Consider the following 13,198-nt stretch of genomic DNA (forward strand, 5'->3'; position numbering starts at 1 on the left):
CTAATCATCACTTCTCCTCTTAACCTAACTTTCACTACTCTTCCCCATATCTTCATGTTGTGGCTGATCAACTTTTTATCTCTGTAGTTGCTACAGCCCCACACATCACCCCTATTCTTGAAAATCGGTACAGTATGCTTCTTCTCCACTCCTCAGGCATCCTCTCACTTTCCAAGATTGTGTTAAACAAGCTAGTTAAAAACTCCACGGCCATCTCTTCTGAACACCTCCATGCCTCCACAGGTATGTCATCTGGACCAACCGCCTTTCCACTTTTCATCCTCTTCATAGCTGCCCTCACTTCCTCCTCGCTAGTCCACTGCACTTCCTGATTCACAATCCCCACATCATCCAACCCTCTCTCCCTCTCATTTTCTTCATTCATCAGCCCCTCAAAGTACTCCTTCCACCTTCTCAACACACTCTTCGCTTGGCAGCACATTTCCATCTCTATCCTTCATTGCCCTAACCTGCTGCACATCCTTCCAGCTCAGTCCCTCTCTCTAGCCAATCGATACAAGTCCTTTTCTCCTTCCTTAGTGTCTAACCTGTCATACAGCTCACCATACACCTTTTCCTTTGCCTTTGCCACCTCTCTCTTTGCTTTATGCCTTATGCCTTGTACTCCTGTCTACTTTCTTCATCTCTCTGACTATCCCACTACTTTTTTGCCAAACTCTTCCTCTGTATACTTTGCTGTACTTCTTCATTCCACCACCAAGTCCCCTTGTCTTTCTTCCTCTGTCCTGATGACACACCAAGTACCTTCCTAGCTGTCTCCCTCACTGTTTCTGCAGTGGTTGCCCAGCCGTCCGGAAATTCTTCATTACCACCCAGTGCCTGTCTTAACTGCTCCCTGAACTCCACACAACAGTCTTCCTTCTTCAACTTGCACCATTTGATCCTTGGCTCTGCCTGCACTCGCTTCCTCTTCTTGGTCTCCAAAGTCATCCTTTAAACCACTACCTGAGGCTGCCTATCAATGTTCTCCGCTGTTGCCACCTTGCAGTCTCCAATCCCTTTCAGATCGTGCTTCCTACGTAAGATATAGTCCACCTGTGTTCACTTTCCTCCACTCTTATGCGTCACCCTGTGTTCCTCTCTCTTCTTGAAATATGTGTTCACCACAGCCATTTCCATCCTTCTCACAAAATCGACCACCATCTGTCCTTCCACATTTCTCTCCTTGACACCATACCTACCCCATCACCTTCTCGTCACCTCTGTTCCCTTCACCAACATGCCCATTGAAGTCCGCGCCAATCACCACTCTCTCCTCCTTGGATACACTCTCTACCACTTCATCCAACTAACTCCAGAATTCTTCTTTCTCTACCACCTCACACCCAACTTGCAGGGCATATGCGCTGATCTACTACTACTACTTTCATCTGCTCCTGTTAGGGGTCGCCACAGCGGATCATCCATTTCCATTTCTTCCTGTCTTCTGCATCTTCCTCTGTCACACAAGCCACCTGCATGTCTTCCCTCATCTGCATGTCTTCCCTCCTGAATGTCTTCCCTCATCCCACATGTCTTCCCTATCAGGGCATATGCGCTGATAACATTCATCAACACACCTTCAGTTTCCCGCTTCATACTCATCACTCTGTCCATCACTCTCTTCACCTCCAACACACTCTTGAAAGGCCTACCCCATTTTTCTTCCCATTTGCACCATGGTAGAAGAGTTTGAACCCACCTCTGATGGTCATGGCCTTACTCCTCTTCCACCTGGTCTCTTGCACACACAGTATACCTACCTTTCTTCTTTCTGTCATATCAGCCAGCTCTCTCCCTTTACTAGTCATAGTGCCAACATTCAAAGTTACGACTCTCACCTCCACATTCCTATCCTTCCTCCTCTCCCGCTGCCTCTGGACATGCATTCCCCCTCTACGCCCAACAGTAGCATAATGTCCACTGGTATCCTACTGGCCAGCAGTACCGTACGGTGGCACTCATTGGTAACCCGGGCCTTGACCAATCCAGTATGGAAATCTGATTTATGATCCACATGTTTGATTTGGCAAAGGTTTTACACCAGATGCCCTTCCTGATGCAACCCTCCCCATTTATTTGGACTTGGGACCGGTGCTAAGAATGCGCTGGGTTTTGCATTCTCCATGGCGGGGTTAGAGCATTCCAAACAACGGACTCAAATGATTCAAGAATGAGGGAGGTGTTGTCTTTATGCATGATCAATAATCCAGGTAATAAAATCAAAGAAAGTTGAATCAGTTCATCTGGACACAATGTTTATTGACAGAAAAGTTTCATCGCTCTGCTAAGTGACATCTTCAGTCTAAACCAGCCGCAGGTGTCCCCACCCTTATAAACAATACAGTTGCACAACGACTGAAACCAACGATCAGTTTCATATGTAAATAGGCGTGACCATTAACTAGAGTTTCAATGGCCATGTGTACTATTCACAGAGGATTTGGGAACGTTTGCAATCTTACAATGCATTTGACAATCTTACAATGCAATCACAACATCTTACAATATTGTGATTGCAAACATTCCCAAAATTTGTAAATGGGTATAAATCAGTGAATGTTATGATGAGGGTGCAGGGAGCAGCTTTTAACCAAAGAGTAAAGTGTGCACTGGGTTTTTCAGAAGGGACATTTGTGCCAAATAGTGTTGGTGAAGGGAACAGAGGTGATGGAAAGGTATGGAGTCAAGGAGAGAAATGTGGAAGGACAGATGGTGGTCGATTTTGCGAAAGGATGGAAATGGCTATGGTGAATACATATTTCAAGAAGAGGGAGGAACACAGGGTGAAGTACAAGAGTGGAGGAAAGTGCACACAGGTGGACTATATCTTATGTAGAAGGCCCGATCTAAAAGGGATTGGAGACTGCAAGGTGGTGACAGGGGAGAACACAGCTAGGCAGCATCATGGCAGCATGGTCTGTAAGATGACTTTGGAGACCAAGAAGAAGAAGCGAGTGAAGACACAGCCGAAGATCAAATGGTGGAAGTTGAAGAAGGAAGACTGTTGTGTGGAGTTCAGGCAGGAGTTAAAACAGGCACTGGGTGGTAATGAAGAGTTGCCAGATGGCTGGGCAACCACTGCAGAAATAGTGAGGGAGACAGCTAGGAAGTTACTTGGTGTGTCATCAGGACAGAGGAAGAAAGACAAGGGGACTTGGTGGTGGAATGAGGAAGTACAGCAAAGTATACAGAGGAAGAGTTTGGCAAAAAAAGAATTGGGATAGTCAGAGAGATGAAGAAAGTAGACAGGAGTACAAGGAGATGCAGCATAAAGCAAAGAGAGAGGTGGCAAAGGCAAAGGAAAAGGCGTATGGTGAGTTGTATGAGAGGTTAGACACTAAGGAAGGAGAAAAGGACTTGTACCGATTGGCTAGACAGAGGGACCGAGCTGGGAAGGATGTGCAGCAAGTTAGAGCGATCAAGGATAGAGATGGAAATGTGCTGACAAGCGAGGAGAGTGTGCTAAGAAGGTGGAAGGAGTACTTTGAGGGGCTGATGAATGAAGAAAATGAGAGAGAGAGAAGGTTGGATGATGTAGGGATAGTGAATCAGAAAGTTCAGTGGATTAACAAGGAGGAAGTGAGGGCAGCTATGAAGAGGATGAAGACTGGAAAGGCAGTTGGTCCTGATGACATACCTGTAGAGGCATGGAGATGTTTAGGAGAGATGGCAGTGGAGTTTTTAACTAGCTTGTTTAACACAATCTTGGAAAGTGAGAGGATGCCTGAGGAGTGGAGAAGAAGCATACTGGTACCGATTTTCAAGAACAAGGGCGATGTGCAGAACTGTAACAAATACAGAGGCATAAAGTTGATCAGCCACAGCATTAAGATCTGGTAAAGAGTAATAGAAAGAGGAGAGTGTGTTGATCAGCGAGCAGCAGTATAGTTTCATGCCACGAAAGAGCACTACAGATGCGATGTTTGCTTTGAGAATGTTGATTCAGAAGTATAGAGAAGGCCAGAAAGAGTTGCATTGTGTCTTTGCAGATTTAGAGAAAGCATACGACAGGGTGCCGAGAGAGGAGGTGTGGTATTGTATGAGGAAGTCAGGAGTTGCAGAGAAGTATGTAGGAGTAGTGCAGGATATGTATGAGGGAAGTTTGACAATGGTGAGGTGTGTGGTTGGAATGACACATGGGTTCAAGGTGGAGGTGGGATTACATCAAGGATTGGCTCTGAGCCCTTTCTTGTTTGCAATGGTGATGGACAGGTTGACGGACAAGATCAGGCAGGAGACTCCATGGACGATGTTGTTCGCGGATGACATTGTGATCTGTAGCGAGAGTAGGGTGCAGGTTGAGGAGAGCCTGGAGAGGTGGAGGTATTTACTGGAGAGAAGAGGAATGAAAGTCAGTAGGAGCAAGACGAAATACCTATGCTTGAATGAGAGGGAGGACAGTGGAATGGTCAGAATGCAAGGAGTGGAGGTGACAAAGGCATTTGAGTTTAAATACTTGGGGTCAACTGTCCAAAGTAACGGGGAGTGCAGTAGAGAGGTGAAGAAGAGAGTGCAGGCAGGGTGGAGTGGGTGGAGAACAGTGTCAGGAGTGATTTGCGACAGAAGGGTACCAGGAAGAGTTAAAGGGAAGGTTTACAAGATGGTAGTGAGACCAGCTACTATGTTATATGGTTTGGAGACAGTGGCACTGACGAAAAGACAGGAGGCGGGGCTGGAGGTGGCAGAGTTGAAGATGCTAAGATTTTCACTGGGAGTAACGAAGAAGGACAGGATTAGGAGCGATTATATTAGAGGGACCACTCAGGTTGGACAGTTTGGAGACAAAGCAAGAGAGGCAAGATTGAGATAGCTTGGACATGTGTGGGGGAGAGATGCTGGGTATATTGGGAGAAGGATACTGAATATGGAGCTGCCAGGGAAGAGGAAAAGAGGAATGCCTAAGAGGAGGTTTATGGATGTGGTGAGGGAAGACATGCAGGTGGCTGGTGTGACAGAGGAAGATGCAGAAGACAGGAAAAAATGGAAACGGATGATCCGCTGTGGCGACCCCCAATGGGAGCAGCCGAAAGTAGTAGTAGTAGTAGATTTGTGCCAAATAGAATAGCATAGTGGTAAAGAATGTCAAGCTTGTGGATTGTACCTTTGCATGCAGACTTGTATGTTGTGTCATCATAGTCAAACATGGGTGAGGGTGAGTTTGGCAGAATAGGCAAAAGTGGGAGAGTTTCAATAAAGGAACCCAAGTTTGTCCATGGTCTTAGACTGCAGCTTTCACATGTGGTGGAAGAAATATAGTGTGGTGTCTAACCAGACACCCAAATATTAATAGACTGTGACCTAGTTCAGCGTTGCTCCCTCACTGATGGTGATGTTGAGGGAGGGAGCGACACACACCCATCTGACCTAATCAACAAAACTACAGCTTTACACAAAACCATATCACAACGCAACGTTGTGTCTTAAGGTGTGACATCTGGACATGACATTTCATCTTTTTAGACTTGACATGCAAATATATTTTCATTAATTTGTCCTTCCACAATTGTGTTTTATGAGCAATATTACAGTGGCAGATCATGGAATGCACGTGGATTGTCCTCTGTGAGTTACAGCATTTTGAAGTCCAGTTCGATCTTATGTAAAACATTACATTTGTTGTATTATACAGTATATATGTGCTTGTCCTTGAATTCAAACTTGTGGTTACAACAATAATTAATTTGGTCCACCTATAAGTTTCCATTTGACAATTTGGTCATAGATGAGTTCTTTTTTTATTAATGCTTGTTTGTTTGTTTGTTTATTTATTTGTGTTTCTTTTTTTATTAATTTGTTTATTAATTATGGTATTCCTTCAGGTGAGTTCATAATTGGCCGTGTTATCAAGGCCATGAACAACAGCTGGCACCCTGACTGTTTCTGCTGTGACATCTGCCAAGCTGTTTTGGCCGACGTGGGATTTGTTAAGAATGCAGACAGGTCAGTGGGCAAATTATCGTCTGCCATTGCAATATCCTGTTAGTGTTGTCCTCTCTGTGCAGTCAGTGACTACCTGTGCATACTGTATATCAATTACCTTCAATTACCTTCCCCCAATATTATCTGTCCAACTACTACTCTTGTTTCTGTCTTTCTGTCCATCTGTCCTTTTCTCCACCTCTGTCATTTATTCTCTCCATTTCTCATCTCCCCTTCTCTCTCCCAGGCACCTGTGCCGTCCTTGCCATAACCAAGAGAAAGCACGTGGCTTAGGCAAGTACATCTGTCAGAAGTGTCATGCAATCATTGAAGAGCAACCTCTTCTGTTTAAGAATGACCCCTACCACCCCGACCACTTCAACTGCAACAACTGCGGGTATGAATCTATCAATAAACATTGTATCCAGATGAACTGATTCATCCTTCTTTGATTTTCTTACCTGGATTATTGAGCAGGGCGGCGCAGTGGCGCGGTGGTTAGTGTGGTCGCCTCACAGCAAGAAGATCCTGGGTTCGAGCCCCGGGGTAGTCCAACTTTGGGGGTCCTCCCAGGTCATCCTCTGTGTGGAGTTTGCATATTGTCCCCGTGTCTGCGTGGGCTTCGTCTGGGTGCTCCGGTTTCCTCCCACAATCCAAAGACATGTAGGTCAGGTGAATCGGCTGTACTAAATTGTCCCTAGGTATGAATGTGTGTGTGTGTGTGTGTGTGTGTGGGGTGGGGTGGGGTGGGGTGGGGTGGGGGGGCCCTGTGTGATGTCCTGGCAGCCTGTCTCCCTACCTGCCGCCCAATGACTGCTGGGATAGGCTCCAGCATCCCCGTGATCCTGAGAGCAGGATAAGCGGTTCGGATAATGAATGGATGGATGGATTATTGAGCATGCATAAAGACAACTGCGGGTATGAATACACATACACACACAAAGTTAACTCTGTCTCTCAGCGACTCATCCAAAGCAGAAAGTGAGAGAGAACAGGGAAGAGATGGAATGAAACATGGATTGTTGGTAAGAACACCAAAAGTACATTAAAATGCGTGCACATAAATAAAAGGAAAAGCATTCCTGAGCAGCTAGGCAGAAGACACTCGACACAGCAGAAGCGCTGTCTTGCACGGGGATTCTCTCTCTGCCACTCAATATCCCTCATTTCACAGAATCACAAGCACAAGTGTCCCACAGTCAAATTGGAATTTTACCCAGGATGACAAGACCACACGGGAGAAAGTCATGTAACCTCCTCGCTCGCTCTGGAACTGTTGACTAGAAAAACCAGCAGTCGAAGACGCTGACTGGTCCGTTGATTATGCAAATTCACCACAGCTGTGGCATTTGTGTACCGCAGCTCGCCAGCAGATTCAGGAGGCAGGAAGAGAGACTGCAGGTTGTTAGTACAAAAACATACTAAGATGAGACATTATTCCACTGCATCCCTTATACAGTGCCTTGCAAAAGTATTCAATCCCCTTGACAGTCATCACTAATTTCTGGATTATAAAAGATACTCACACATCTCTTCCTGAACAATATTGTTTGTGTGATCCCATAAGCTCTAACAGCATGTTCCAAAGCCAAAATAAAGTATGTTTCATTGACTTTTTATTAATAAATTTGTGGTGTTCCCAACACAGAATATTAACCAGTGTGGTTTTATTAGTTTTGAATATACGCAGATCAATGTGATTGGTACTGAATAAGGTGGAGGTCATCTATTGGTTGTTCCTGAATAGTATATAAGGCAGAATTGCCACCAGGGCGTTCTCTTGGTACTCCGCTCTACTCTGGATAGCTAGGTTGTTACAGTGTAATAATAAATATACTACGTTACTGTCATAAGTCTGCCGTGTGCGCTTTCCAGTTATCTGCTTAAACAGCTTAGTGTGGAGTTAGAAAACAACGAGACAGGAGACGTGAGAGTAGACGTAGTCGAGGTAGTTTACTAGCTCCAACTTTACATGTCATATATTCGACAACGAAACTGAACTCTCTGGACCGGAAGCGGAAGTGCATTCTCTCTTAGGTGAATGTCTCTAGTTATATAGATGTGGGTCACCACACAGGCCCCCCCAGAATTCACCTACACAAAACAATGCAAAACAGCAAAAGCGCAACTCATGAACATAAAAATAGACTCTACAACAGAACAGCCAATGACATAGTGCAAAGTCACGGGGAAAACAAGTGACGAGTCGGGGGGTGGACCCTGCGGCCATAACGGCTGCGCTTCACAGGAGGGGAAACAGATGGGGCCGAAACCTGGGCCATAGGCGGGGCCGAAGCAGGAACAGAGGCAGGTGCCGGGGCCGACCTAGGAGGGCGTCCCCGCCGCGGGGGTAGGGCCAATTGCATTGGCTCCCCAATGTCCAAGTGAGCAGGCTTGAGACGGTCTATAGCGACCCGCTCCGGCCTGCCCCCCATGTCCACCACAAAGTTCTTATCCCCCGCCTCCAGGACGCGGAAGGGCCCGTCGTATGGGGGCTGCAGCGGGGACCGATGGCTGTCGTGCCTAATGAAGACGTACCTCGCCGATGGCAGATCCTTGGGGACGTAGGACCGGGGGAGGCAGTGTTGAGACATCGGAACGGGAGCGAAGGCACCGGCAGCGCTCCGGGACGCACTGAGGTGAGAGGCGGCCGACCAGGGAGTCGTAGCATCCGGAAGAAACTCCCCCGGAACTCGCAGGGGCTGGCCATACACCAGCTCAGCGGAGGAGGTCTGGAGGTCTTCCTTCGGGGCCGAACGCAGGCCGAGCATGACCCATGGGAGCCGGTCCATCCAGTCGCAGCCAGTGAGGCTTGCCCGCAGAGCGGCTTTCATGTCCCGATGGAACCGCTCACAAAGTCCGTTGCTCTGCGGGTTGTACGCCGTAGTGCGGTGGATCTTCATCCCCAGGTGCTCAGCGACCGCCGTCCAGAGCTCCGAGGTAAACTGGGAGCCCCGGTCGCTCGTGATGTCACCCGGTGTGCCGAAACGGGCCACCCAGCAGCCGATGAACGCCCGTGCTACCTCTGCTGCCGTCGTGGAGGACAAGGGAATAGCCTCTGGCCACCTGGTGGCCCTGTCCACAATAGTGAGGAGGAACGTATAACCACGGGAGGGGGGCAGGGGACCCACCAGGTCAACATTGACGTGGTCAAACCGCCTCTCTGGAACCACAAACGGCGCCAAAGGGGCCTTGGTATGGCGGTGCACCTTGGCGCGTTGGCACGCCACACAAGAGCCGGCCCAGGCTCTAACATCCTTACGGAGCCCAGGCCAAACAAACTTGACGCTCACCAATTTGGTCGAGGCCTTCACTCCCGGGTGGGAAAGGCCGTGGACGGTGTCGAAAACTCGGCGCCGCCAGGAAGTAGGCACCAGGGGGCGCGGTTGACCGGTGGAGATGTCACAGAGGAGGGTGGTGTTGGCCGCGTCGAACGTCACGTCCTCCAGCCGTAGCGCCGTAGGGGTCGACCGGTAGTCTTGAACGGTCGCGTCCTTGGCTTGGTCCGCTGCCATAGCGGCGTAGTCGAGTCCCAAGTGAACGGCGTTAACAACCGCCCGTGAAAGGCAGTCGGCGACGGAGTTATCCTTGCCCGACACGTGTTGTATGTCCGTGGTAAACTCGGAAACCGCCGCGAGATGACGCTGCTGACGCCCAGACCACGGTTCTGAGGTTTTGGCCATACAGAACGTCAGCGGTTTGTGGTCCACGAAAGCGGTGAACTGTCGGCCCTCCAATAGGAACCTAAAGTGTCTGGTTGCGAGGAAGAGACCCAGTAGTTCCCTATCAAAGGTGCTGTATTTGCGCTCGCTCTCACGGAGTTGTTTACTGAAGAACGCCAACGGCTGCCAGCCCCCCCCCACCCACTGCTCACACACGGCCCCCACGGCGTAGTCGGAGGCATCCGTTGTAAGGGCTATGGGGGCGGCAGGCGACGGGTGAGCTAGCAGCGCAGCGTTGGCCAGCGCGGTCTTGGCGGCCACAAAAGCCTCGTCCATCCCCGAAGACCAGTCCAGCTCGTCCTTAGACTTCTTACCCCGCAGGGCCTCATACAGGGGACGCATGATGTGGGCGGCACGGGGCAGGAAACGGTTATAAAAGTTCACCATGCCCAGGAATTCCTGCAGCGACTGTACAGTGCGGGGGCGGGGGAACATGGTGACAGCCTCAACCCTGGCAGGGAGGGGAACGGCCCCCTGTGGAGTGATGTGGTGCCCGAGGAAGGTGATGGACGACTCCCCGAACTGACACTTAGCTGGGTTGATGATGAGGCCGTGTTCGCTGAGCCTGTCAAACAGCTGTCTGAGGTGCGTCATGTGTTCCTCCGCCGACGCGCTGGCCACGAGGATGTCGTCTAAGTACACAAACAAAAATGGCATGTCACGGAGCACAGAATCCATAAGGCGCTGAAACGTCTGCGCCGCCCCTTTAAGGCCGAAAGGCATACGTAAAAACTCAAAGAGCCCAAAGGGTGTGATGACAGCCGTTTGTGGGACATCCAGTGGGTGGACCGGCACTTGGTGATACCCCCGCACTAAGTCGATTTTGGAATAGATGGCAGCGTCCGCCAGGTGGGTAGAGAAATCTTGTATGTGCGGTATGGGGTACCGGTCGGGGGTCGTGGCATTGTTTAGGCGACGGTAGTCCCCGCACGGGCGCCAACCCCCGTTGGCCTTAGTAACCATGTGAAGAGGGGAAGCCCACGGGCTGTCAGAACGGCGGACAATGCCGAGGCGCTCCATAGTCGAAAACTCCTCCCTGGCTATTGCGAGCTTGGCCGAGTCGAGGCGTCGGGCCCGGGCATAAACTGGGGGCCCCACTGTGGTGATATGATGTTCCACGCCGTGCTTGGCCACCGCCGAGGAGAAGGTGGGTGTGGTCAGCTCGGGGAAATTTGCGAGCAGGCGTTGGTATGGATCCCCGGTGGAGAGTGTGTTAGCGAGGCACAGCGCTCCAGCGCCCCCAAGCGTGCAGGGGTATGACGCAAAAGAGACGGCATCAATCACGCGACAGTTTTTAACATCCACCAGCAGGTTGAAAGCACAGAGGAAATCCGCACCTAGGAGCGGGGTGGATACAGCAGCCATCACAAAGTCCCAGCCGAAACGTCGGCCGCCAAAACACACGTCCACATGTCTGATACCGTACGTCCGAATGGACGTGCCGTTGGCGGCGTCCATCTGGGGGCCGTGACTGTCGGTCATCGTGTCCACAGCTTGTGCTGGTAGTATGCTGCGTTGAGCGCCAGAGTCAACCAGCAGCCGCCGGCCCGACAAGGAGTCTCTGATGAACAACAGCTTGCAGTCACGGCCGGCGCCCATAGCCGTTAACGAGCGCCGGCCTTGGCGTTTCCCTGAACCCTGTAACTGCAGGGTTTGCGACACCGTTTTGCTTTTGCCCCAAACCTGGCATGGTAATAACAGAGCCCGTCGTCAGGTTGGCGGCGGGCTGTCACCGCAGCCGCGGTGTCCATATAGTCGTACACAGGTGGTGGTGGGGCGGTCTGGTGGGGTAGCAGGGCATGCACAAACTGTTGCCGGTTGGCCAGGAAAACCCTGTCTGCTTCAGCAGCCAGAGAACGGTAGTCCTTGGAGGCGGCGAGAGGAGAACTGGCCAGTGCTGTGCGTACAGGTGCGGGGAGCTGCCTCAGAAAAATGTGTGTGAAAAGAAAGGCCGGATCAGCCGATCCCAGCACAGACAGCATTTTTTCCATTAAATCAGACGGTTTGCCGTCGCCGAGGCCATTCGGGGACAGTAAACGGTCTGCCTTCTCCAGCTCCGACAGTTCAAATAGTTTCAGGAGGAATGTCTTTATAGCATCGTACTTGCCAGCAGCTGGCGGAGCTTCCAACAGTGTCATTGCTCGCGCCGTTGTCGATGCGTCTAACGCCGCCACTACGTGGAAGTACTGCGTTGCATCCTGCGTTATCCCTCTCAGCTGGAACTGGGCTTCCACATGTTGAAACCACGGCCGTGGATTATGCTGCCAAAAGTCGGGTAGCTTCACAGTAGCGGTGTAAATGCTAGCGTTAGCAATAGCCATGTTGTTAGCACCGGCGTCGTCGTTGTCAGACATACTCGTATTAGTTGTTCGATCACGTCGGGGTCACCAATGTGGAGTTAGAAAACAACGAGACAGGAGACGTGAGAGTAGACGTAGTCGAGGTAGTTTACTAGCTCCAACTTTACATGTCATATATTCGACAACGACACTGAACTCTCTGGACCGGAAGCGGAAGTGCATTCTCTCTTAGGTGAATGTCTCTAGTTATATAGATGTGGGTCACCACATTAGAACATTATTAGTGTTTCATACACGACAGTTTGGCGACGAGGATGGGATGTTTAAGTTGGAAGTCACAGAGTTAGCATGTCAAGCAGCTCCAGCGAGGCAGAAGTCAACGACGAACAACCAGAGAGACGTTCGGTGAGTGAAAGGACCGTCGAACAGAAGATGGCATTCGGTAAGCCAGAAGATTTCCACTTCGAGGAAAGTGAGGAAAGTTTAATAGTTATCGCCAGCGGTTAGAGTAGTACTTCGCAGCAAATGGATTGGACACTCGAGATGAGAAAACCAAAGCGGTATTTCTTACGGTGGTAGGAAAAAGGGCGCATAGCTTGCTGATGGATTTGTGTGCACCAGATAAGCCATCGGGTAAAACATATGAAGTACTGGTGGGAATGCTAGAAAAGCACTACATCCCGAAAACCAACTTTATTGCCGAGAGATGCAAGTTTCACGGAAGAAACCAAAAGGAAAACGAAACAATAAGTGAGTACATTGCAAGTTTGAGAAAATTAGCAGCCACATGCACATTTGGAACATTTTTAGATGAAGCACTGCATGATAGGTTTGTGTGTGGAGTTAAGAGCAGTGAGCTAAGAGATCGGTTACTCAATGCTGCTCACACAAAAGACTTAACGTTACAGCTCGCAGTTGAAATGGCGCTTTCTTTTGAGGTAACTAAAGGCAACAGCGCGCAACAGTTTGCACAGAAAGGCTATAAAGCTAATGTGGTGGAAAAGAAGGCTAACATAAAGCATAAAGAGGCTACGGTAAAGTCTACAGCTAACGGAAAGCCCTGCTATCGCTGCAATGGAAAAGGCCACAGACCGGATAAATGCAGGTTCAAGGACGCAGTGTCACCAGTACAAGAAAAAAGGACACATAGCAAAAGCATGCCGTTCACCTAAAGAAGGAAGCTATGGCAAGGCATCGAAAGGGACCATGCATTTGGAATGTTGCCACGCTCTCAAGCACGAGACGTACAAATTC

The 13,198-nt window shown here is 49.7% G+C and overlaps 1 protein-coding gene across 2 annotated transcripts in view; it reads left to right on the forward strand.

The window, feature by feature from the left end:
- Window positions 1-13,198, forward strand: part of LOC130120718 (LIM and senescent cell antigen-like-containing domain protein 1) — a 99,905-nt gene that overhangs the window by 52,466 nt on the left and 34,241 nt on the right. For both annotated transcript variants that reach the window (XM_056289418.1, XM_056289419.1), the window contains exons 4-5: window positions 5,823-5,943; window positions 6,170-6,319. In XM_056289418.1, the coding sequence (XP_056145393.1) occupies window positions 5,823-5,943; window positions 6,170-6,319 (271 nt within the window). The remainder of the gene's footprint in view (window positions 1-5,822; window positions 5,944-6,169; window positions 6,320-13,198) is intronic.

The sequence above is a fragment of the Lampris incognitus genome, chromosome 11, assembly GCF_029633865.1.
Source record: "Lampris incognitus isolate fLamInc1 chromosome 11, fLamInc1.hap2, whole genome shotgun sequence".
NCBI classification, from domain to species: Eukaryota; Metazoa; Chordata; class Actinopteri; order Lampriformes; family Lampridae; genus Lampris; species Lampris incognitus.